The sequence below is a fragment of the Pseudopodoces humilis genome, chromosome 2 (genome assembly GCF_049639895.1).
Source record: "Pseudopodoces humilis isolate 2021_Gansu_Grassland_sample_001 chromosome 2, ASM4963989v1, whole genome shotgun sequence".
Classification (NCBI taxonomy): domain Eukaryota; kingdom Metazoa; phylum Chordata; class Aves; order Passeriformes; family Paridae; genus Pseudopodoces; species Pseudopodoces humilis.
In genome coordinates, this window is record NC_142201.1 from 80815214 (window position 1) to 80842228 (window position 27015).

Genomic DNA, 27015 nt, shown 5'->3' on the forward strand with positions numbered 1-27015 from the left:
TATGCATAAGGTTCAAAGCTGGTTAATTACCATTTTTTCCAGTTCCAGCCTCTTGTATGATTTGCCACTGCCTCTCACAGCACTCTTGTTTTGAAAACTAATTCCCATTATCTAAAAGACTTTCCAAAGCAAACACAGCAGTGTAGCACTTTCTAATATTTATTTTGTATTCTCAAAGAATAGGCAATAGTGTTAGGAGGGTTTTTTTTTTTTGAGAGGAGAGTTCTACAAAGAAACTTGTGTCCACTGTAGTTTTACTTAGTCCAAGGACTAGGTCCATGGGCCAAGGGCTTTGCTTTTTCTTCTGAAAACTTCTTAAAACTTAACTTCTGAATATGCAGTAGGGGTTTATTTAATGGGAATTAGGTAAAGACCTTATTCTAGTAGCAGCAAACTCTGCTTCAGTGCCTAACTGCAGCAGGAGATGGCAGATGAAAAGGGGTTTCACGTACTAAGACAAAGATGCAGAGTTTTTAAGGTCACTATGATTCTCCCTCTAGCCTTCTTTTCTACATGATTTGGAAAAAAAAAATAAACTACAACCAAAACCTTCTCCTGTGGAAGCCTGCCTCTTGCTTTGATGTTTTTGACTGCATGGGGAGCACCCATCACCCATTCCCTGCACTTGTGTGCTAGGGAAGGTAAACTCAGCAGTGCTGGGAACAGCTCAGTGGACATGTGCAGCACACCATGTGTGTTCACAGCATTATCACCCACCCAGATTAGCAGCTGAGCACTGCTGGGTGCAGACAGCAATGCCTGCAGGTAAATATGGGCTTTGCGAGATATGGTTGAGTTGCCGACTCCATTGCAGGCTCCTTGCCTGACCTTGGGACTGGAGCACTGTCTGCCTCTGTGTTTAAAAAGTTAAGATAATATTACTTGTCTGCCTCACAAGGATTTTGTGAGGTTAGAGACACTGTTTATTCAAGCTACATGTAAAGTGTTACAGCAGTGAGAGCTATGTAAATACCTATGCTCATGAAACCTCAACTAAAGCACTACCCATCTTGCTAAGGAAAGCGCATTAATGCCCATCAGTCCCTGCAATGTCCCAGGACAGCTCACACACAGTTTCCCCCCTCTCTGAGGTAAAGAAACCCCATTGGTGATTGAGCCTCAGAGGAGAAATCTGCAAAGAATGACCACAGAGCACTTCATAGCACGGGTTTTGCTGTGATTTACGGTCTTGTGCTCGGTAAGGAGCAATAGCTGAGGGGTGGCTTATCCCATTAGTCCCAGTCTTGGTTGACCAGTGGAGCTGGGGAATGATGGGGAACAGCAAAGGCCCTGAGGTGCACTTGGAGGCCTGTCTGCCTGTGACAGATACCCTCAGGAGCACATGCACATGCCACATGCTGTATGCACACAGAAGGAGGTTGCTTAACCAGGGCTTTACAAATATTTTCAAAGCGCTTTACAAACAATTCATTAATAGATGACATATTTTTGCTAAAGGCACAACTAGCTCAACTAGATTTTATTACAGGTATAAATAATATCAAGAGAATTTAAGTGTGAGCCTTGTTTCTCTGCTCTTAATCCCTCCTCCTGCTGACATGTTAAAGGTCTGCTTAATCATCCAGCCCTTTCCTCCCAAATTCACAAGCGCTTCACCCACACTTACTTGTTTTACAGGGATTTGTACAAATGCCAGGAGGTACCTAGCAGTGCCCTACAGGTTTCATGGCCTCAATGAAAAAACAAACAATTCTACAGCCCAGATGTGACCCAGCAGTGCAGTTTAACCCATTGAAAAGACAAACCAGGAGCTTAGAAAGCCATCTCGGACATTTTTAACCAGACAGCAGAAGAGCTGAGCACTTAAGGCTGGAAAAAGGCCAGAAATGATGGGGGGATTGGGGCACGATGAGCCTTAACACATCTGCTGAGCCCAAACCCATCTGCACGGGGGTGTGTCCCTGTGGAGCCAAACTTCGGGAGAGCCCCTAGGACCAGCATTCGTGGTGGGAACTCGGGGGACAGTGACGATGTCTCCCAGGGCCGCTGGCCGCACGGGATAGAAGGGGGACCCGCTGTGGGGAGACCAGACACGGACAGGAATCCCCGGGGTTTCTGAGGGACGCAGGACGAGGGGCGCAGGTAGTAGGTCACTAAGGAGAAGGGGCCCCTGAGAGGAGCGGTGGATGCAGCCGGTGGAAGTGCGCTCCTCGGGGCTGGGGGTAGGGGCTCCCCAGGGGCTCTCCCGGAGGCGGAGAGGAACTCCCCGGTGCCAGGCTGAGCTGCAGGTAGGACCCCTGCCCTGCCCTGCGGCGGGGCGCTGCGCTGCGCGGGGCGGGCTCCCGCGGCGGGGGCGGGGGCGCCGGGAGGGCCGGGCCGGGAGGCGCGCCCCTCCCCTGGGCCGATTCTCGGCGAGGCTGTTTAATAGCGGAGCCGCCCCCGGCCCGCCCCGTTGGAGCCGGCCCGTGCGGCACGGCGCGGCCGGGGCCGGGGCCGGGGCCGGTGCGGGCCATGGCGGGGGGCGGCGGGGGGGCGGCCGGCCGCGCCCGGCTGCTGGCCGTGCTGCTGGCGGGGCTGCTCGGCGGGGCGCGGGGCTTCGGCGACGAGGAGGAGCGGCGCTGCGACGCCATCCGCATCGCCATGTGCCAGAACCTGGGCTACAATGTCACCAAGATGCCCAACCTGGTGGGGCACGAGCTGCAGGCGGACGCGGAGCTGCAGCTCACCACCTTCACCCCTCTCATCCAGTACGGCTGCTCCAGCCAGCTCCAGGTGCGTCGGGGCTCCGGGAGGACCTGGGTGCGTGGGCGAGGTGGGGACGACGCACAACGGGGCCGTGCGGTCCCGGGCCGGCTGCTGTCCCCCAGCACCCCATCCCCATCCCCTCGACTCAGTACTAGACCAACCCGAAAGTCGCGCCGCCTCGCAGTGTCGCTCCTGGCTGGCTGGGAAGAGAGCGTGGCTCACGCTGGGCGGAGGTGCGGTGTCCCGGCGGTGTCCCGGCGGTGTCCCGGCGGTGTCCCGGCGGTGTCCCGGCGGTGTCCCGGCGGTGTCCCGGCGGGGTCCCGGCTGCCCGCGGCCAGGAGCGCCCGCCGCAGCGCGGTACCCCCCGCCCGCCTGCTCGGGGAGGCTGCGGAGACTCCCGGAGGTTTCCCGGGCGCTGCCCTGCGTCCCGGCCGTGCCCCAGCCAGGTGCCGCGCCCGATTCCATACGGGAAGAGCGGAGCTGGCCGAGGGGAGCTGCGGCAGCTCGGGACTCCGCCGGGAGCTTCACCGCGAAAGTTTCTTTCCCAGGCGAATGGCAGGATCCCTGTCCTCCCCACGGGCATGGATTTCCTCAAACAAAACCCAGCTTGTTTCTCGGGACAGAGTTCCCGAGTCAGCACGCAACTTCTCTCACGGCGTCTCGTCGCCAGATTACTATTATTCAAAAGACGAGAAAACTACAATATTTTATTACCGTTGTAAATGCATATGCGAACTTATTGTAAAAGAAAAACCTTTTTCTGGGAGGATCGTGAACCAAAGTACTTCAATAAATGCTTTTTTTCTCCTATTTGTTTCTTAGCTGAAATATCCAAGCAATGCTCAGAACAAATTTATGTATCTGTTTAAATCCCTTTAATTTGGTTTTCTGCTTTCTTAAATTGTACCCTTGAGGTTTAAATCTGGCTAAATCCCACTTTCTTCATTGGAACTGATGGACTAAATTTACATGGAGCTAATCTAGGGAGTAAAATGTTCAGGCTTTGGCTTTGGACCACATTTGAACTGAAAGAAGACAACATTGTTATTTTTTTTCTCTTTTGTTTTTATTGTTCTCGGTTTATTTGTTTTATGCTGCTTCCTGTTTTTTTAAGGCAAAGGACCAAATATTTCTGCTAAAAAGGAAAAAGGAAAACTTGTTATATTGCAACCTGTTTCATTTTCCCCTGACACACCTGTGATTTCTGTTCCTCTCTTCCAGTTCTTTCTGTGTTCGGTTTATGTGCCAATGTGCACAGAGAAGATTAACATCCCCATAGGTCCCTGTGGAGGCATGTGCCTCTCTGTCAAAAGAAGATGTGAACCTGTTTTAAAAGAATTTGGGTTTGCCTGGCCAGACAGCCTAAACTGTAGCAAATTCCCACCCCAGAATGATCACAACCACATGTGCATGGAGGGCCCAGGAGACGAAGAGGTTCCCCTTCACAGCAAGACCTCCTTGCAGCCTGGAGAAGAGTGCCACGGCATGGGATCTAACTCAGATCAGTACATTTGGGTGAAGAGAAGCTTGAGCTGTGTCCTGAAGTGTGGCTATGATGCAGGTCTCTACAGCAGGTCAGCTAAGGAATTCACAGATATCTGGATGGCCATATGGGCCAGCCTTTGCTTCATCTCGACTGCCTTCACAGTCCTGACCTTCCTGATTGATTCATCCAGATTTTCCTACCCGGAGCGGCCAATCATATTTTTGAGCATGTGCTACAATATTTATAGCATTGCTTATATTGTGAGGCTAACTGTGGGCCGGGAAAGGATATCCTGTGATTTTGAAGAGGCAGCAGAACCTGTTCTTATCCAAGAAGGTCTTAAGAACACAGGATGTGCGATAATTTTCTTGCTGATGTACTTTTTCGGGATGGCTAGCTCCATCTGGTGGGTTATTCTGACACTGACGTGGTTTCTGGCTGCGGGACTCAAGTGGGGCCACGAAGCAATCGAAATGCACAGCTCCTATTTCCACATCGCAGCCTGGGCCATCCCGGCGGTGAAGACCATCGTCATTTTGATTATGAGACTTGTAGACGCAGATGAGCTCACCGGCCTCTGCTATGTTGGGAACCAGAACCTGGATGCACTGACAGGCTTTGTTGTGGCTCCACTTTTTACCTACCTGGTCATCGGGACTTTATTCATCGCAGCAGGACTCGTGGCCTTATTTAAAATCAGGTCTAATCTCCAGAAAGACGGAACTAAAACTGACAAACTGGAAAGACTGATGGTCAAAATTGGGGTCTTTTCAGTGCTGTACACTGTCCCAGCAACGTGTGTCATCGCCTGTTATTTCTATGAAATCTCCAACTGGGCCATTTTCCGCTATTCAGCTGATGATTCCAATATGGCAGTGGAGATGCTCAAAATTTTCATGTCCCTTCTGGTAGGTATTACATCAGGTATGTGGATCTGGTCAGCCAAAACTCTGCACACATGGCAGAAGTGCTCCAACAGACTGGTGAACTCAGGGAAAGTGAAACGGGAGAAGAGAGCAGACGGTTGGGTGAAACCTGGGAAAGGGAACGAGACTGTGGTATGAGAAAAGGACAGCATCCCGCTGGTCTGACTGCTCTCCTGTGAAGGACTGATCATGTGTAAGCATTGCTGTATAAATGTTGGGAGTAGAATAGGGGGGCAATTACACAGCCTGTCTCTGGGGATGGGAGAAAAAAAAAAAGCCTTAAAGAATAAACAGCAAAAAGATCATGCTGCAGATACAATAGCCATAAACCATGCTGCCCAAAATAGGAGAGCCCGGGGAGGCTTTAAAAGCTGTGAAATACCCAAACATGTTATCTTCCTTTTTTTTTTTTTATTAAAGCAGGATGCAATTACTGAAATCTTGAAGTCTCTAGAAATGGAGGTGCTTTAGCCCATAGCTGTGGGATGAGGTTTTTCCTTTCATCATCTTACAGCCGATGGAGGAAAGGCAGGCCAGGGCCAAGTTCTGGGCTTAAAAAGAGTCCAGTTACCATGTTACCAGAAGATGCAGTGCCCTAGACCTCAGTCAGATGTCTTCTTCCTGACTTGAGCATTGAGAAGGAAGCACTTGATGAGGATTCTGTCCTTATGCCCTGGGTAATTCTTGTGTTCCAATACACTGTACAATTCAGTCAGGGATCACATCCTGAAACAAAAAGCAAATGGACTTTCCAGGTCCTTGCCGTGATGAGTAGGATTTAGTGAGGTATTAGTGAGGATGACTTTTCAGTCCTCTAATGGCCTAATAATAATTTTGACTCATTCTTTTTGCCATTTATAACCTGGTCCGAATGGAGAGTTGATTCTGCCTTGTGGGAATTTGAACCTCCCTATGTTTCTTCCCACCTCAGTTATTCTGTGGGTCTATCAATATTTATAAAATCTAAAAGCTTTACTCAAGGCCATCCTCAGAAGTAGAGGAATCAGGTCACAGTGGGAAACAGCATATGGTCTTCTGCATCTATTATCATTATCCATCTGCCTCCATTCCTGCCCCTTCAGGTGCTCCTGCTACTTCTAGCAGACCACTTTATTCTGCTGCATTTATTAGCTTTAAAAAGTCTTAACTATACAGTGTTCCTTCCTCTGGGAAAGAGAAAAGTTATTTGAAGGTACCTTCAAACAATACCATGTTTCTCCAAGCAAACTTACTTGTCTTTCTCTGCAGACTCATTGCATGAAGCAATTAGGTCTTAATGGATTTCATTCAGTGTGATGGTATCTCCTTCATAGACGCCAGTCTATGGAGAAGCAAAATGCTTGGCAACCTCGTGTTCACACAGATCAGTTGTGTAATTATGTGTGTCAGATGCAATTAAAAGAACATTCTCAGTCCATGACATTGCAGTACAGCTGACTGCTTCACAATGATGCTTCAATTGCTCACTGTCAGCTATGGAGACTTTATTTTAATGTATATTTATACACCAAATGCGAGCAGGCATTCAGTCCTCAGGAGCAACAAAGATCTTTCCAGTTTTTGTAGAGGGATCCAAGAAATCAAACTTCTTGCTGAATAATGTTGTTTCAAAGAAACGATTGCATTTTCTTATTCTGTTATTTGAGGAGGCACCAGCTTGTGCTTGTGGGAAGCTGAATGTAATGTCAGGGAATTGTAAGAAAGGTGATGCAAATACAGATATCCTAGAAGCACTTAAGAGAACACTGTTATGATGCTCTAGCCCTTTGAAACACATTTGTTTTTATCTATGTGCCCCAAGCTTTTGCTTCCTTTGTTTGTGTGGAACCTGATCAGCTGCAGAGCATCCCCCTGGTGCTCCAACTCCCGTGATCTTCCAGGGCAGCTGAGAGCAGATGCTGCTTTATTAAAGTACTTGCTTTCCGCACAGGTGCCCATGTGCTTTGCAAACCACAGTTCACTCCAGCTCTGGAAGTGAGCACTAATCTGTCCCAGAAGCATGTATTGTTTCAATGTCAGTGTCGAAACATGTGCTAGAGAATGTTTTTTTAGTTTTACAAACAAAATCCAGACCCCAAACAAGCCCTAATGGCAGTCTTTGCGGTTGGGTTCCCTCTCCAGCAGAACAAGTGACAACTTGACACATTCTGCTCAAGACACACTAGCACTGTCTTGGCCAACGCCACATTCCAGCTGGGCCTTTTCACCCTCTCCATGGAGTCTCTCACTGTTAGTGTTGTGTTTGGATCTGGTTATTTCTTTGTGGACAGGGAGTTTTGCAAGTGTGAGATCTTCAGATGGCTGAGCTTCTCCATCATGCAGTCTTTCTGCTGGCGCAGTGAGGAATGTAAAGTCAGCAGCTTTATGTTGGCTTTCAAGGAGCGAGGATGCATTATGACCCTTTTTTTGTAACCTAGTGTTTGGCTGTGCCAAGGTGTCACTTGTTCACTCAGGGTGTGCTTCACTCTGAAACACTTTGGATACTCTCCTGGCCAATAAGACCCATGTTTGAGCAGACTGATTCAATAAATGGCATTTTTAACCTTGTTATGTACACAGAGTGAATGTTAAATAGTGCCTTTTTATCAAATCCTTGCACCTCTGCCTGTGACCCTGTGAACTGTTGACAGAGGGCTGTCCCTGGTGATGTAAGACACAGTGAGTTGGATGAGGATGGCAGTGTGTAACCCTAAGAGGGACCCGGAGGGATATTCCATTAAAGCATGTGAGGGATTCAAGTGCTATGGGAAAGAGTTGGGCTGGGGGGAGGCACCAGCTACTGTGTCTGAAGAGACATCTTTCCCCAGCAACTGGGGGAACGCTGTACTAACCCAAAGTGAAATTAGTGGTTGCATCAATTAAACCATTCCACTGATGTATTGACCCACATGTATTTGTCTGGCTCCATGCTGGGGCTGGGTAAGTGGGAAGACACAGCAGACAGCCTGAAAACTGGGGCTTGCGAAGAGCCGAGCATCAGCAACTCCAAGTTCTCTTGTTTCAACATTGTTACGAGCTTAAAGCCAAAACCCGCGTGACTAATCCTGTCTCGGAAGTGCAGTTGCTGTGGTTATACAACCAGAAACTTTGCAGGCGTTTCCTTAAATTGCGCAGTCCCTGCTCCCATCTCCCCCTCAGAGTGTGCTCTTGGCACTGCAGGTTTCAGAAGCGTCTGCCAGAGAGGTACAAGCTTAGCTCTTGCATTAAACAGACAAGTTAGCTTCTTTCTCTGAATTTTAAGGAAATAGACGCTGATTATTTTGGAGTGTACAGAAAATATATCTACTTCGATGTATGTACTGTAAATTTCTAATTTATCACTGTAAAAAAACCAAAACAACTTTGCTATTTAATTTTTATATCAAAATAAAACTTTAACCTCTGTGGATAACGAAATAATTCCTGGCAGCCTTCACATTTTTGGTGATTTTGTTTCTTAAATAGGCTTCAGCATTGTTGGAAGTGTTTTTTTCCCCCTGAATGAAGAAGGACTGAAATGCTCATGCTTTGGTGAAGGGATGCTTTGAATGGGTTAATCCAGCATGGTTTGGATGTATTAACTGAGAACAAGACATTGTTGGGCAAGAGTCAAAGTATGTTCATGTTTCTGCACATGGGGTGGGCAGAAACCCTTTCAAAGACAGCACACACGTCCTGGGTGCTGGCTGGGGCTGCAGCTGGAGCTTTGCTGTTGTGGGAGCATGTCTTCAAATCCCAGATGGAAGGCAGTACAGAAACACAGCCCGCTGCTGCTCTGGCACTGCTGTGAGGTGGCTCCTGAGAAGAGCAGCACCTCCTGTAAGGCTCCTTTTCTTTCAGGTGTCATGGAATACATGCATCCAAAGTGTGAGCGTTCCGATATGGAGCGTTCAGTGCAGGAGGGCAGTGTCACCACCGGTCTGTTCAGTATATGGGAACTATTAATGGCTTTTGGAAGGGAAAAATCATCTTAGTAACCTGCTTGAAATGAGTTCATTCCTGTGGGTGATTTCAGTGATTTCAACCCTTCAGAGGAGAGATTCAGTTGAATGTCTACATCTTCTAGCAATGGTTTGCTAAAAACTTAAGCTTATTCATGCTCTACTTTTCATTCCTGTTTGTAATTTCTGTTCACAGTTGTGATGTATGAGGACAGCAAGGAGTTGCTTTTTGTGTGCGTCCCTCACCAGTTTCTTTTGACACTGATAGAACAGCATGCAATCTTAATTGTTTAAACCCACTTAATAGTCTCCATCATGAAACAATCCATGTGTGGGATTATTTAATTAGCAGAATGTTATTCTAGTAAGAGCCTAAATCAGACTAGAGTGGATAATAGTGAGGGTGTGCTATAAAAAAGAGTAGCAACTATCACCTGTGTATCTGTAGCTAATCAAGTTTTGAAGAGCAGCATCTAAAACTGGTAATTATGAGGGATTTGCTCATGCCTTTGGCAGCTCATCATTGTAATGTTTTCAGGCTGATGATTAATGTGATCTCTCAAACTTATCCTAATGAGTCTGTAATAAAGCTACTGTTAACTGTAACAAACATAAAAGAGCTTCTGGGGGAAGGAGCAGGATCTCCCTCTTGTTCATACCATCTGAAAATCTCAGGTGTGGCATTCAGGATGGTGTTGGCTGCTCCAGGTCTCTCATGGGTGTTAGCCTTCACACAGATCCCTCACATCAGCTGTCTCAGAGCATCACCTATGAAGTGACCATGGATTGCTGGAGTGGCTGTGAATGGTGAGCAAGCTCCCCAAGCCACAGAGATGACAAATCCACTCAGGTTTGCCTGAGTATCTTGAGGGAAGTATCTGTGTGCAATGCTCACAAAAAGTTAGCCTTTATGAGGACTAATTTTTGTGGTTGTTTTGATATTTAGGCCTGGGGTTTTTTTACTTGGTTGTTTTTTTCTTTTTTTTTCTTTTTTTTTTTTTATAGCATTGTCTTTAAAGAAAACAAATATTAGGGAGTTTGTAGAGAAGGAGGCCAGAGTTGTGCTGCCAGCAATCAGGAGCAGCTTAAGCTCCAGTAATGTGAAAATACAGTATCATCAAGTCCCTGGCTTCAGTGGTGGTTTCCACCACACCTCCTCCATCCTCAGCCACTCATTCCCATAATGGTGCCACATTTCAGCTCCTCCTTCACTTTGCCAGTACAACTACTTGTGGTATGGTGCAGGCATCATCCTGCGGAGCTGCTTCCCAAGCCCTCTTGCACCATCTCCCCCATCAGGCCACAGCTGTGCCTACCTGCAAGGTTGTAGGAATGGGAGAGAGCAAAGTGACAACTGCCTGGCCACTTCCAGCTTCCCCAGCCTCAACTAAAATAGCAAAGCCTTCAGTAGGGCTGTTGGTAACTCCCTCATTCTTTAACTGGGATGACTGAGTCCAGATGTGAACTGCTCACCTATAGGTGAATGCCCCATTACGCAGCCCCACAGCAGCTGTGTTGCTGATGCTCCATAGTGCCCTTTTCAGCATGCTTGGACTAATTGGCTCATAATATAGACCAGGAGTCTGCAGCCTCTTTCTCAATCTAGGATGGCTTAACTGGCCTGCCAGACTCTGGTGTAACTTCTGTACAGAGCAAAGCCTCTCTGTGCTTGCAAATCCAACACTGGCCACAACAGAAATGAGGCAGAGCACGGTCCTGGCTGGAGCAGGGTCATGCAATCCTGCTGCCCCTCACCAAGAGGAATGGGTGCAGGTCAGACAGCTGATGCTGAGTTGGTGCAATAGATCCCATATCACTAACTATTTCCTGCAGCTGGGAAATGATTTCTGACCAGAGGTCCTGCACATCCTGGCAGACTCCAGCTGTTGTAACAGCTTTGTGTTGTTAGCAACCAGATGTTTTGTTTTATGCTCTGGGAACAGCCTACCAAACAGTCACCACAGGGCTGGAAGAGCACAAAGGTGGCTTAGAGGGCAGCAGCAGCAAATGAGGACTCACACGCTAAGGTATCACAGAGAAACTGTTGTTTTCTTTTCCTAGTTTTTTTGGGGGAGCAGGAACATCCTGAGTGCCAGATGTTAGGTACAGCACCACAGAAAACAGGTTAAATGCCAAGGACAAATATTATTGCACCAGAAAGTTTACTGTAATTTATAGCTTTGATTTTCTTGTTGTGTTTTCTTCCAAAAGGGAAAGTGCTTATTAATTAGATCCACTTGGAGGGCTCAGAAAATGGATACTTAAATATTGTCCATTTTTAAATCAAAGGTTTAAAACATTAAAGATAACCAAAATAAAACAAAAAAACCAAACAATTACTCATGGCTTGTCAATACACTGGCAATATAAATATCTTCATCTTATATTTCCATCAGTATTTAGCTAGTTTCCTGTCTGGTTTTTTCATTTCCTGAGCTTACTCTGAGGAAGGGGAAAACATCCGTCCTGCAAAATAGATGCAAATCATTCAGCAGACTGCTTCTGCTTCTACAATATTAAATTTAAAAATATTACTATGCAGAGAAACAGCCTGACAGTAAATGTTTCAATGGATGAAGTGTTTTCTTCCAAAGCAGCTCAGAGGTACTCTCACTCAAGTCCTTGGTAAGGATTGATAAGCAGAGTGCCATGGAAAAGCAGAAATTCGGTGTTTCAGGGATTTTTCTTGCACTCGAAGGTCTTCTGCCTTGCAGCGAGGAATGGATGACATCTAGTGGCAGCTGCAGCCTGGCCCCAGCTGCTCGAAGCCTCTCCCAGCCCTGCCCTCCACTCGTGTCAAGGAGCAGGGCAGGTACCTCAGCTACTGATGGTGAAGGCTTTGTCCAGCAGCACATTCTACCAGCTCTGGGCTATACATTATGGTTTGTACCAAGTGCATCAGCTAAGAAAGTCACAAGCTCACCCCCTGTTTAATAAATTGAATGATATTAGATTAGATATTAGGAAGAAATTCTTCATTGTGGTGGGTGTGAGGCTCTGGAAGAAGTTGCCCAGAGAAGCTGTGGATGCCCCATCCCCGGCAATGTTCAAGGCCTGGCTGGATGCATTTTGGAGCAACCTGCTCTAGTGGAAGGTGTCCTGCCCATGGGTGTGGAACTAAATGGTCTTTAAGGTCCCTTCCAACTCAAACCATTCAATGATTCTATGATTCTATTAATCTCTCCTGGTTCAGCCCTGGGCTTAAGGCTGGCATGATTACAGGAGGGTTGATAACAGTGCTCATGGAGAAATAAACCAGACCTGGTTAAGTAGCATGGCAAAAGGGCCAGTGGGACGTAGTCCCCTGCTGTGGTGAGGAAAGCTGCTCTTGGCAGAAGCCAGCAGCACATATCGTCCAAAAACTTTATTTGAAAGATTTAACACAATCTCTTCCTTGGCCTCACACTAGTTATGTTTATAAGAAGAAGCCCTGGGGGACCACAGCAGAAAAGAAAGGCTCCAGCCTGGGCTGACAGCCTTGCTTCTTTCTGCTGCCATTTGGCAGTGGTGGGAAGGGCTGTCAGCCCCAAGAAGAAAGCATAAAGCATTTGCAGAGTCATGCACAAGAGACCTGCAAAACAACTGTACATCTTGAAAGGAGGGGTGCAGGAGAGGCCTGGAGATGGGGAAGAAGCTTCTCAGAGGAGGAGGGAATATATATGTATGTATGTATGTATGTATGTATGTATGTATTAAACCAAAAAAATCAGCTGAAGAGGCCCCAGCATATGAAAGTTATGACAAAAAATAATACCATTCCACTCACAAAACAATCATGTTGCTACAGCTGTGGCCTGAGCAGAGCCAAAAGAAATGAGGAGCCATCCATACCTCCCCTGAGAATGCTTTTATAACCAAAGCAGGGAAAGGAGCAGAGCTTATTCTGAGACACCAGTAATTCACCCTGTCAGCGTCAGCAGAGCCGGCCATCAGTTTGTCATGGGATGAGCTGGGTTTCACTTTTGCGAGTTCTCAAAGTCCCTCCTCCTAGAGAGCAGCGTCTGCTTCTGCCAGAGCCCTGCCACCTTCGGGATGCACCAGGACACTGCACAGAGCCTCGTCGCTTCTTCCCCCTCTTCTCAGAATATCAGGTGCTTTTTACTTATTTCAGCTGTGAAAAGTTAAGTCTGAGGGACACAGCCCCCAGCCCAGTCCCCCTCTTTTGGGTGGCGTTTCCAGTAGCTGCTATCTGCAGCCCCATGACTCCCTGCCTCAGCCTGGGCTCCCACCAGGAGTTTGCAGTCGCAAATCTGCTACTAAATCTAAATCTGCTGCTGAGTGGGGGGATTGACCCAGACATGGTGAACTGAGAGAGAGTAGGATTCAGCAGCTGCCATGGCTATTGGGACATGAGTGATTAAGACAAGGGGAAATGGCCTTAAATTGCACCTGTCGGGGTTTAGATTGTATATTAGGAAAAATTTGTTCAATTCCTCATTGTTAGGCCCTGGAAGAAGCTTTCCAGGGAAAGTCACCATCCCTCAAAGTGTTTAAATGATGTGAAGAAGAACCTAACTAACCTCCAGGGGAAAGACTAAGAAGTCTGGGAATCTGTTGGTCCAAAAAGGCACACAGAGTAGGGTAAGCAGGAGAAGAATCTCCATGTGAATAGATTCACAGCAAAAATGGAACCTGACACTTCGCATCCCATTCCCTATTGCACCTGTTGGCTCATCACCTCACACCTAAGGAAGGAATCTGAGTTGTTCCACAAGAGGTGAAGAATTTGCCTTATTGAAAAAAAGAGTACTGCAAATTGCTTTCTCTATTCAACTTCTCTAGTTCCTCTATGAATCTAAACACAAATTTGGCTAAGAATGTTTTTTAACTGAAGCAGACACACACAGAGACATCCCTTAGAATCTCTGTTCTCAAGGGCTGGAAAACAAACTGGGCCTGAGCCCCATAGGACAAAGGCTGGAGGAAGATATCTGAGAGAAGAAAGAAGAGCAGCATGGAAGGAGAGCCCCAAGGTGCCCCAGAGTGTGGGCAGATGTCTGTCCCAGGCCAGCCATGGCTGCTGTGCACTCCCATAGGGCTGACAGCAAAGGGACAGCAAAGGGACACCTCACCCCCAGGGTGAGGGGTGTTTAAACTAATCTGGGAACACTGCACAAAGCAGATGGGCTGCACCCAGGTCTTGGCAGAGCTGAAGGGTCAGTAGCTGCCAGTAGAGGAAAAAAACAAGTGCAAAGGACTTTCAATGAATGCAGCCATTTGCCAAGCAAATGTCTGTACACAGCTGATCAGGGAATCATGAAATCATTTGGATTGGAAGAGACCCTTAAGATCATCAAGTCCAGCTATAAGCCTAACACCCTTTATCTATTTTTTATGGCTTAATGTTCTAATATATTCTCACATTAACAAGAACACTTAAAGCTGGCAGTTGAATAGGGCAACATTACCATTGCATCTTAATGTGATACTGATGTATTGCCAGTTTCAAGCCACTAGCTCAGGTTCCTCCTCTTTGATACTTTAAACTACCTAAAATCTTCTGAGAGTGAGGGGAAGTGGTTTTGGCTCTGACTAGAATGTATAAATTAAATTCTCTGAGGGCTACCTTGGTTCTGGGAGCTCTACCTGCAATTCAGAAGAACCCCATGAATCCAGATTTCTATAGTTTTAATTTGTGATGGAAATGAAGAATTTCTGTGTACACTTGGTAGGGTAGGGAAGGGGGAGGGGAGGGGAGGGGAGGGGAGGGGAGGGGAGGGGAGGGGAGGGGAGGGGAGGGGAGGGGAGGGGAGGGAGGGAAGGGAAGGGAAGGGAAGGGAAGGGAAGGGAAGGGAAGGGAAGGGAAGGGAAGGGAAGGGAAGGAAGGGAAGGGAAGGGAAGGGAAGGGAAGGGAAGGGAAGGGAAGGGAAGGGAAGGGAAGGGAAGGGAAGGGAAGGGAAGGGAAGGGAAGGGAAAGGGAAGGGAAGGGAAGGGAAGGGAAGGGAAGGGAAGGGAAGGAAGGGAAGGGAAGGGAAGGGAAGGGAAGGGAAGGGAAGGGAAGGGAAGGGAAGGGAAGGGAAGGGAAGGGAAGGGAAGGAAGGGAAGGGAAGGGAAGGGAAGGGAAGGGAAGGGAAGGGAAGGGAAGGGAAGGGAAGGGAAGGGAAGGGAAGGGAAGGGAAGGGAAGGGAAGGGAAGGGAAGGGAAGGGAAGGGAAGGGAAGGGAAGGGAAGGGAAGGGAAGGGAAGGGAAGGGAAGGGAAAGGGAAGGGAAGGGAAGGGAAGGGAAGGGAAGGGAAGGGAAGGGAAGGGAAGGGAAGGGAAGGGAAGGGAAGGGAAGGGAAGGGAAGGGCTAGCTCTCAGGAACAACAATTAATGGTGAAAACATTGGAAGGGGCATTTCCATAGCCCAAGTGTGTTACAACACCATGCAAATCCTATTTCTTATTGAAATGGGAACACATGAGGACAGAAATATTAATTTCCATCATTAAAAAAAAAAACAAACAACTGGCTTGGTTTTTTTTTTAATTATTCTACATAATGTGAATATAGCTTTAACTGTATCAACTATCTCGATAACTTTGCCGAACAACTTTAGTGCATCAGCAGGAAAAAATTGATTTCCGTTCAATTTGTCTTCAAAATCTTCTGATTTTGACTTTTGATTCAAAGTATTTCAACCTAAATTTTGTAGCAATAAATACAATTTGATTGATTACTCCCAAAATATTGACTCTGAAATGGAGTGTTTGCTCAGTGATCAGTCTCAGAGCACTCTGAAATCGTGGAGGGAGGGGGGACGTGTTTACTCACTTGATGGATCCCAGACTGGCGAGCAGGAGGAAGGCCTCAATAAATCACTTCTGACATTAACCTTGCAGAAACAAATTCCCAAGAGTATTTGTGTTAGTTCTGCTGCTGGTGCTTGTGCAAACACTGCTGGACAGAATTCACATCGCTATCTTTCTTTGACTAGTTTTGCAAACAAAAGTTCCTCATTGGCATTCGAGACAAAGTCAATGGAAAAGGCAGGGATGAAGGAAAATGCACTTTGTTTATTCAAACAACAGTTAGTGTGTCATTGGAAATATGCATGAAATATTCATAACAGATTTTGGAGTTGATAAAAAAAAATAAAAGAAAGCATGCACTGGACTAAGCAATGAAACATCACTTCTATTTGTGTAAATAAGCAGAATGCTCCAGATACCCAGCATCTGGCATCTGTACTTTTTGTATGTGTGATTTTTAGTGTTAACTTTATGTGTACCACAAAATTTTCTTTGCATTCGTTTTTTTTTTGCAAAAAAGGAGGTTAAGATAGTACAGGACAGACCTTCTTGGTCTATCTTGAGGAAGAGTTGGAAATGGAAACTTCTGTTTTTGAGGACAGGCACAATAAGTTAAGTAGCAAGTGAGGGGTACATATGCATGTGTGTGTATATATATGTGTGTATATATACATATATATATATGTATATGTGTACATATATTTGTGGGTTTAATTTAAAGTTCTCCTAACGATAACCTCGTGCAGAATTGCCGTACCCTCTTCAAAGACACCAAACCTCTAACTGCAGAAGGTGTAGTGAAACCTCATTCTGCAGGGATAGGGACCTGCTTGCTTTTGTGCCAGCCGGAGCTGTGGTGCCTGAGGTCTGCCAGCACACGGAGATGTCACAGCACCATCACAAACAAATGGCTGAGACCTTATACCCCACTGATGTCTCACCGATGCCAGAGCCAGGCTTTTAAGTGCTGTTTCTAAACAGAAAGTCTTTTCCAACAGTGAGGCCTGAAAACTCATTTTTAGATCCTGAAGACAAACAGAATGCTTCCCAGACTTTGGATGTTCTAGAGATCCACCATGGAGCTCAGAATTCCTATTCTCCACTTCTTTTGTTGAGAAAAAATAGGATGGTTGTGCTTCTCCCACTAAATTAAGTAGGAGGCTCTGAGCTCCTTTGAGGGGCAGGGCTTTTGCCCTGTTCACTGTTTAGGAAAGGCTGTGGGTTGGAGTCTCCCAGACTGTGATGTGAATGGGCTGCTCAGGCCCATATGGTGATGGGGAGCTGTCCATAGGACTGAGGATACTCCTGCTGTGGTAGCTCCGCTCTCTCCCCACGCTCCTGCATGGTCCTGCCAGGCCCAGCCCACACGCAGGGCCATCACCCAGGGTTCCTGCCTGCTAGGACACCTACCCATGGATGCAGAAGGGTATTCCAAAGCAGCAGAAGCATTCCAACCTGGGTTGTCCAGCTGCTTTACCCTACACAGCTAAATAACACCAGCCTGCCCAGTATGAGATGGATCTTCCCACCAGACGCGTCTCAGAGCCAGGGAAAGCTTTGTTTCTCTGTAAGCCCTGATATCACTCCCTTGGAGAAAGAGGTGAAAAACATCTCTGACCTTAGCAGGGTTCTCAGTGAACTGCTACACTCGTTAATAATAAACCACCACACTTTCCTGAATGCTCCTGTAACTTTTGCCACATGTTAAGCCCCCCAGCAAGGACTTGGTTCTCATGGGTGCTTTTTCCACAAAGATAGATTGAAATTCTGCCTTTGACAAATTTGCAGGAAAATTTCCCTGGTGTTTTTTTAACAGGTGGTTCTTCCCACATCACCAGACTCAAAGTCCCTGGGAAATATGTTATTTTTACTTGACAGAAAGGTGAAAAAAACTAACTGAAACGTGAGAAACTAGCATGTGGGCTCGACAGACCTCACTGCCCACTAACCTGCCATCGCTCATTCATTGCGGCATTTACAGTGCAAGGGAAAGGACTGATTCTTTTTTCCCTTCTGGGAACACCAGTCTGGAGAAAACAACCCCTGTAAGTGTGCGCTCACCACTGAGCAGTAGAGCCAGGGCAGCCCCATGCCATCAACCACCACTGGCCTCTCTCCAGCACGTCCCTGCACTGGGAATGAGAAAAAGGCCACAAAGTTGATGCAAAAAACCTGGAGCACCTCTCCTGTAAGGGAAGGCTGATTGTGCTGGGATTGTTCAGCCCAGAGATGGGAAGGCTCAGGGGGAATCTCATCACTGTAAATAAATACCTGGAGGTTAGGTGCAAAGAGGATGGATGGACCCAGGTTCTCGCCAGTCGTGCCCAATGCCAGGACCAGAGGTACTGCACATAAACTGAAACACTTGAAGTGTCTCTTGAATATCAGGAAACATGTTTTGGGTTTTTTTCCTTTTTTTGTTGATCCGAACAAAACCAGTGACCAAACACCAGAAGAGATTGCCCATAGATGATGTGGACTCTTCATACCCAGATATAGTCAAAATCCAGTGGAACCTGATCCTGGGTAACTGGTTATAGATGTCCCTGCTTGGGCGGGGGGGTTGGATGAGATAACATCCAGAGATTTCTTCCAGCCTCAACTGTTCTGTGAGTCTGTAGCAGCTGCCAAAGACAAGTCTGCAGCTCTGACAGTAGGAGAAATCTTCCATTTCCACCTCAGAAACTGAATTTCCCAGTGATGAACACAGGACTTCTCCTTATTTCCAGGTCGCTCTTCCTTCCACCCTGCTGACAGAGAGCATGCTCACCAAATCAGAGTGCAAAGCTGCAAATATTGAGGAGCTTCACATTCCTGAGCAGCCCATTTCCTTTGGTGGACACAGAGACTGCTTCAATCCCATGTGTAACACCCACCAGGCCTGCAAAAGGAAGTATAGGAAAACAAGTCTGCTGTCAGCAGCAGCCTGAATCATGTTTATTTAGATGTTAAAAATCTGGGGATCTGAAAACTGAAAACAGGGTCAAACCTTGTGTTCCAGTTAGCATCCATCATGATCGTTTTACCTTCACATTAATCCAAGAATGAGGAATAATGAACCTATTCTGCTGTCAGTTTAGCTGTGCATAAGCAATGTTCTACAGGCAGGAACACAGCAAGCTTATCCTGTCCCCTCTACAGAGGGAACTAAGAGGCACATTTTTCCAAGACCTAGGGTGCTCAGACTTTTATTAAATGCTGTAAATGTTCTGTTTGATGGATTGTGAAGGAAGCTTTTCTGTTGAAACAACTGAAGAGGTTGCCCCTGAGGAGTGAAAGGACATCCTTATCCCAAGGTACAGGCCTGAACACCTGGAAGGAGGAAAGAATTTGTCCAATAAAGTAAGAATTCCTGGAATTTCACCTGGTTTCAGGGTATGCAAATGGAGTCTGCAAGCAGAGAGGGACTGCCCAGAGATGCCATCCTCTCATCCTCTCTGTTTTCTGTATTCTTGGCATTCAGTTCCAGACACCCTTTGCTTAGAAGTAGAAAGATTTAGGTGTAAGTTCTGATGTGGAAAGGACACTTCTAAGTCTTAAAAATTATCACAAAAATTATTGAGGGAAGTTTTTATTCCTCCCAACACTGCTAAAAGAAAATGGTGTTTGAAGAACAGGCAATTCTGACATCTCTTGATTCAGGCTAGTTTTGGGACTATTTTCTCCTGGTTTAATTCAAAGGGCTGAGCATTTTGTAGATTTGTGCTGCTAATTCCCCAAGGCACACAGGAGCTCACTGGGCTACTGGTCAGTCAAAGGTAGAATTGTGCTCAGCTCTAAAACCTGTGTCCAATCCCCTGACAGCTGGGACCACCTGATGGGGGAGTTGACAGGTTTTCCTCTCCCTGTTCTGTTCCAGCAGCACAAATGCACTCCCTGCCTTGGCTCTGGGCAGATAAGCGACCTTTGATAAGGGGTCTGGCGTGTCAGCTGCACATGGTGCACTTCAGCAAGCTGCCATGCTCACAGCCATCTCGTTTGTATTTGCATTTTGCTCCCAGTGGTGTAGTACCTCAGTAGATCAGCTAACTCTTCCATTTGCTGGCATTTTCACAATGCCCCTGTGAAAGTTTGTTCCCAAGCTGTTCTCACTCCGTTTTGTACTCATACTTTTTAAATATGTTACTTTATGCAGTTTCTGGGTCTTTTGGAAGAAGGTTCTGAGGCACCTCCTTAGCAGGGCCACTCTACACAGAGGCACAAAAGGAGATGCTTTGCAACTTATCCAAGCCTGTGACAATCTGTGACATGAAGACTTCCATAGACCTTCCCAGCTGAGGCTTCCAAAGGTGTCACTCCCTTCTCTTCTTTGCCAGTGAGGATCTGCCAGGCTTGCTTACCTCCTGCCAATACATGGCTGTCAACTTTTGTACTGGTTCAAAATTTTTCAGCCCCAGCCCTCTTCCTATGCCTACACAGGCCTTGTAAATCTTTCACAACATTAACTCTACTGTATATTTGCAAAGATTTGTGACCTTCACCTGTAGTCAATCATTCCCCATGGTCTAATTGGTCTCTTTCCCCCTGCAGCACCTTCATCACACTGCCATTGGCTGTAAATTATTTACCCAGGACTTGCAGAGCACTGAGTGTCCCTTGAGGCACAGCTCACTCACAGTTCTGCTCTGGTTTAGACTTCCCAGATTTTCTGGTATCTCATATAGATCTCCTTGCCCTTGGTTCCACATCCACTTCTCACTTTCAGGACAGCAGGCTGCTTTGGAAAGGTTCTGGACATAAACTTTGAATTTGCATTTTACACTTTACGTGGAAGTGCAAAGTGGGCAGTAGCTTGTGTGGATGGACCAGAGTAATCACTGGCATGCAGTTCTGGGAGTGTGCCCCACATAGAATCATAGGATCTTAGAATCATACAATTTGGAAAATTGGAAGCTTTGGGACCTTTAAGATCATCAGGCACAACCATTAAACCAGACACTGCCAGGTCATTAAACCATGTCTCCAAGCAACACATTTACACTTTTAAAATAACTTCAGGAATGGTGACTCCACCACTTCCCTGGACAGCCTTTTCCAGTGCTTGAAACTCTTGCAGTGAAGATATATTCCCTCATATCCAATCTAAAACCTTCATAGAACAACCTGAGATCATTTCCACTTGTCCTATCACTTGTTACCTGGGCTTGTTACCTGGGAGAAGGGACTGACCTTCAACTGGCTGCACCCTCCTTTCAGGTGGCTGTAGAGAGTGATAAGGTCCTCCCACTCCCTCCTTTTCTCCAGAATAAACACCTCAGTTCCCTCAGCCACTCCTCATTAGACTTGTGCCCCAGACCCTTCCCCAGCTCTGTTGCCCTTCTCTGGACACGCTCCAGCCCCTCAATGTCTTTCTTGTGAGGGACCCAGAACTGAGCACAGGATTTGAGGTGAGGCCTCACCATTGCTGACCCAGGCCAGGGTGCCACCTTCTTGGCCACCTGGGCACTCTGCTGGTTCAGGTTCAGCTGCTGTCAACCAGCACCCCCAGGTCCTTTTCTGGTGGGCAGCTTTCCAGCCATTCTTCCCCAGGCCAGTAGCACTACCTGGGGTTGCAGGCAGGTCTATGGTAAGAAACATGACCAGACCTAGAATGGCCTGTCCCTCTGCCCATGGCTCATGTGCAGCTCTCATTCAGCTGCCCAACTAAAGAGGAAAGGTTTAGATTAGATATTAGGAATAAATTCTTTATTCAGAGTGTGGTGAGGCACTGGCACAGGCTGCCCAGAGAATCTGTGGATGCCCCACTCCTGGAAATGTTCAAGGCCAGTCTGGATGAAGAAGCTTGAAGCGACATGGTCTAGTGGAAACTGTCCCTGCCCATGAAAAGGGGAGTGGAACTAGATGATCTTTAAGATGCCTCTCAACCCAAAGCATCCTATGATTTTATGATTCCTTGATCACTGGGGATGACCGCAGCATTTGACCAAAAACATGGGTTTGGAACTCACTCTGGATGCCTGCAAACTAGAAGTTTAATGTTTCACTTCCCAGCACTGCTAAGTCCCTTCGTTTTTTCTGTTCATCAAGTGAGCTGGTTCCAAGATGTACAGAAGGGTTTCTGTGTGGCTGCCACATGCCCGCTGCAGAGGGCTGGTTCACAGGGACCGATGGAGCGTGAACCAGGAGGGTGACACCGGGAAATAGGATTCCTCAAAAGGTTGGCCGGCAGTCTGAGCAGAGCAAAACTTCCTTAAATATGCGGAGTTCCTTTGAAAATGTGTTCTGGTGCTCCCACTGGTGCTCTTACAGAAAGCTGATGCCCTTTCTTTATACCCCGTGGAGTCTGAAGACCTGCGAGATGGTCTCCAAGAGCCGGCCGTGGAGCAGCTCCTGGCTGCCCGGGAGCTCGCCTGTGTCACCACTAGGTGTCACGGCTGTCCCACAGAAGCCAGCCTGTCCCACAGCCCCGGAACCACCAGGGTTGGCAGCTGCGGAAACCACACAGTACTGATAAAATCCCTGCGGGGCTGACAGAGCCCGTGCCTGGCTGTACTCTGCCTCCATGGAGGAGCCCGAAGGTGGGAGGATTTGGGGTATCACCAGAGCCATGGCCTGGCTCAGCACAGCACAATGAGGGGAGGGAATTGAAGGTGCAGGACTGACTTTTCAGACTGACTTGAAAAAGTGTATTCGCAAGGCAAACCATCTCACAAACAGGGTTTATATTCCCCAGTGTCCCTATGTTCCCTATATGTCCCAGTGTGCAGTCTGTGAACATGCTCCCGGAAAATTAGTATTCCTTTCACAGGACTAATGGGTGTTGTAGCAGCTGCTTCTGGCCACAGGTTTCTCACATGTCCTGCAATGGTGTTATTAAGTCTTCAACTCTTTCTCTTCCTGTGGTGTATTTCCAAAACCAGGCTTGGAAAGTTCATGTTTCACAGTTCCCCAGTTCATGTTTAAGCACTCTGTGCTGGTTTGGTCTGGGATAGTTTTTTTCCATAGTAGCTGATATGGGGCTATAGTTTGGATCTGTGCTGGAAACAGTGTTAATAATTCAGGGATGTTTTATCTACTGCTCAGCAGGATTTACACAGAGCCAAGGCCTTTTCTGTTCCTCACCCACCCCACCAGCAAGAGGACTGGGGGTGCAAAATGAGCTGGGAGGGAACAAAGGCAAGACAGCTGACTCTGACTGACCAAAGGGATAACCCAGACCTTATGATGTCATGTTCAGCAGATAAAGCTGTGGGAGAAGAAGAAAGTGTGGGACATTCAGAGTTATGACATTTTTCTTCCCAAGTCAGATGTGATGGAGCCTTGCTGTCCTGGGAATAGCTGAACACTTGCCTGCTCATGGGAAGTGAAGGATGAATTATTGTTTTGCTTTTTCTTTGCCTATGAAACTATATCTCAACCCATCAGTTTTCTTACTTTTGCTCTTCCAGTTCTCTTCCCCATCCCAGCAGGGGAGGATGAGCAAGCAACCGTGTAGGGCTGAGCTGCTGGGTGGAGTTAAACCACAGTACTCTGCTTCTCCACAAAATGAAAAGTGACAAATGCACTACACACTGCAATTTTCACCCAGATCATAAACCCAGCACTTCAGAGATATGGTCATTGCTATATGAGTTTTATATCATCAAGCCAGGTTATGCTGGAGATTTAATACAGCTAGGCTGCATCCATGAGGAAGGAGGCAGCTCATTTATTCCATTCCTGAAGCTTTCTCTTTCTTGCTACCAAGCAGCCCGCAGGTCTCCTGCTCTCTTAGCACCATCCCACCACATGCCCACATTCAGCCAGCCCCTCTGTTTACTTTTCTATTGCTGGAGCTTGGATTACCCTCACTGGAAGGCTGTGTGGATCAGCTGCTTCCCATTGTGATCTGCTTCATTAGTAAAGCTTTTTTGGGGGGTCTGTTTTCAAGTTGACATGTGGGAAATGCACACCACCTTCAGTAATGTAAATTAATAGCAATTGAGCTGTATGAGAGATTCCCTGTGAGCTGCTCTGCAAAAACAGTCCTGCAGCACATGTCAGGAGTCATTAACACATCAGCTGCACCACATCCAACATTCTGAAAAAGATTTAGGAGGCACTAATCCCTCCGGTGGCAGAGCTCTGCCGGCCTTTGGCAGAGTTACATCATGGGTAAATTTAGCCTCCATTGTCCAACATCAGACAGACTTGGCACCATAGGAATCACGATGACAATAGCAGATGAGCTTGACACGCCTCAGTATCACTTGTTCCCATCCTCCTGTCATTTCAGAGGGAGTTCCTGAGCCCACTCGATTACCAGACCATGTTCAGAAAACTGAAGTCAGCACACGGAGCACAGTGTGGGCTGCATCCTGGCACAAGCCTTCAGGGAGCCTAGCAGATTTTCTGTTCTCTAATGGCATTCATAATTTCTGATGACAAGTTAATGATTTTTATTTTCACTCAAGAGTCACTAAATGGGCTTACTGCTATGGTTCACTGTGATTTGGCATACAAGGACAGGAACTGTGGAACGAAAGAAGACAGCAGGCTGTCATTTCACAATGCAAGCACAGATGCATTCAACTGCAGTAATTTGTGTTTGCATTTATGACATTTTGCCAAGAGTTTTGGTGGACTGCAAGAAGACATTTGCTGTCTTTATCACAGAATTGAACACCAATTTGGGTGTTATTCCCAGTCCTGGTAAGGGGTGACCATCAGCCAGTAATTTAATCTCACCGACCCTCTGAGCATCATTCCTCCTTTGCACCTTTTTATCTGACAGGCTCTCTTTCTTTTTCTGCTTGTAAAGAATCTGGTGAGGTCTCAGCTGGGGCCACCAAGTGTGTCAGTGATCTGATAGCATAGCAAGCTCCTCTGATTTGGAAGCGCTGGTGGGTGTTTGTCTCATGTAGGAGCCAGGATCCCAGGACACTATCTTTGTGTGAAAACAAGAGTTTGCAAATCTGTTTGGATGACTTCACACGGGAAATGCACAGAAGTCAGCGTTAAAGGGATAGGAGAAATGAACAGAACTTGCTGTACTCCACTCAGGCAACAAATTGTCAGAAGTCTGCAATTAAACTTGCAGCAGGAAGCCTTCTGGGGTTGGGTTGCTTTCTATATCCAGTACTTGACAATTTAAATTGAAGTCTGTTGAACTTTGTTACATAAATATGCATGTGTTTCTTTTCACTTACGAGTCATACAGTCCATTTTACTTATTTATGTGAGACAAAGCTTTAGGAAATTATTTAAAAAGCAGAAGTGTGGCCACTGATGATGTTAAACATACCTATCTACAAGCAAACTCAGCAAAATATTTGGGATGAAATGCATTTTACAAGCAGACTGTGTTTATTAATTTTATGACAATGTAACTTAACCTGGATAGCATTACATCTTTAGAAATTAGTTATGCCATTGAAAAGCAGCTGGTCCTCACATAAACCAAACACAATGAAAAATACAACATACAAATGCTCAAGCTCTCTTCAGGGAGCTGTACTCCGCTGTGGGCAGCCAGTCCCTTCATGAGTTTTTATCATTGCTGATCTCAAGCCCCTGTGCTATTTGTAGTCTGTAAAATCCTATCCATGAGTAAAACAAAGATTTTTTTTTTATTATTATTATTTTTTAAATTTTCTTTTAGGCAGCACCCAGGGACAGAGCTCAAACAACTCAGTAATTACCCAGTTATGATCCTGGTTATGGCTGAGGACTGGAAAAACCTGCTGGCATGAACTTTTTTTACATGTCTGCTTTCAAATCCGAAAAATCTCTCAAAATTTTTAATGAACTTATACTCAACTTCAGCATGAAATCACTGGTCAAAACCAATTGATAAGTGACCCAGAACAACAGATGTATACAACCATGCATCTGGGACATGAAGAGCATCTCGTAAGCTTCATCTCTCCCTAAGTCAGACTTTTATTTAGAGCTTGTTTTTTGTGGTTTGTTTTTTTTTTTAATAGAGTTTACATTTAGGTCATTCCATCCATTTTGAGGAAAGTGTCCCAGTCCCAAGGTTATTGATTATTCTAAAGATGTCCCTCTCATTTTTCATTACAAACTCCAGATGTTAGTTTTATTCCTGATGAGAGATTATTAACTAAAAAGCTAGTTCATCAGAATTTATAGGATGAGAATATAATTGGGATGCTGACTCTAAATTTTTTTCTACCAAGTTTAATGATTTTCTGGAAATATATCCTGTGAAATACAAGCTTTCATATCTCCCTAGCTCCCAGTCACACTGAAAGCCAACCAGAATACTGTTTCATGCCCAGAGGATGCCCAAGGATCTGCCAAGCCTTGCCAATGTTTCATCAACTAAGAGATTTCTATTTCTGTAGATGGAAAAACCATACCATGAGAATTGCACAGGTGACACTGTTGCTTTTGAGAAAAAATTCTTCAAAAATAACTCTAAAGGACCAGCCCAACCATCACAGATAGATGTTAATTATGATTGTAAACCCCCAAGTCTCCTAGGAGTCCTGAACACACATTTCCAGTTCACAGCACTCTTATGTAACATGGTGAATTAAACAGAAGAGACTGGCATAAAATTTCCCTCAATCCTATTTATACCCCTCAATTTTGCAACAAGCAACTCTGTAAAATGCAACTATCTCTCATCCACCTACCATAAAAGCAAACATACCAGAATACCAAAATACCAGACACTAATTGCCACAACCAACATTCACCCAAAATCTCAAAAGCAGAAAAATTAAAATGCAGCCTCAGTTAATAATGGCCACGATTTATGAAAAGCAAAATTGCCTTCGTGTGGTCTACAAGAGTCTTTTGAAGCTGAAACTGTATAATGTTTGTCTAGAACCTCTTGATATGAGGGTGTAAATTTCTGGAGAGTCTGCTTCACGGCCTGACATGATGTGGATTGGCCTGATTTCCTGTGAGAATGAGAATTAGAATTAACATTTGAACATTATTGCTTGTGAGAGAAAAGCAGCTGCACAGATCATGCTTAAGATGCATTGCTAGGACTGCTGGGATGGGACAAGCCTTGCCAAGGGAATAAGACCTCAAGGCTTCAGATGAATATCTTTCTTGGGAGCTTCTCAAGTGAGAAGACCTATTTAATGAGATATCCAAGGTTAGAGCTGAAGGATAGAGTCAGGTGAGAATGAAGGCAGGCAACAGCAGAGGTGTTGCACCACACCACAACACCTGTGGGTAATCTTCCTATTATCCAAAGGACAGAGTTACTCCATGGCATCCATGACCAAGAGATGACTGGAGAGAAAACTCCTATCCTGGCATTTCAGGCTGCAGTGCTAGACAGCTGGT

The 27015-nt window shown here is 46.2% G+C and overlaps 1 protein-coding gene across 1 annotated transcript; it reads left to right on the forward strand.

The window, feature by feature from the left end:
• The first annotated feature begins 2472 nt into the window (after nt 1-2472).
• On the forward strand, nt 2473-8517 carry FZD4 (frizzled class receptor 4). Its single transcript, XM_005516173.3, has 2 exons — nt 2473-2733; nt 3928-8517. The coding sequence occupies exons 1-2, from the start codon at nt 2473-2475 to the stop codon at nt 5254-5256; spliced, it is 1590 nt and encodes a 529-aa protein (XP_005516230.2). The 3' UTR covers nt 5257-8517.
• Nucleotides 8518-27015: the final 18498 nt, after the last annotated feature.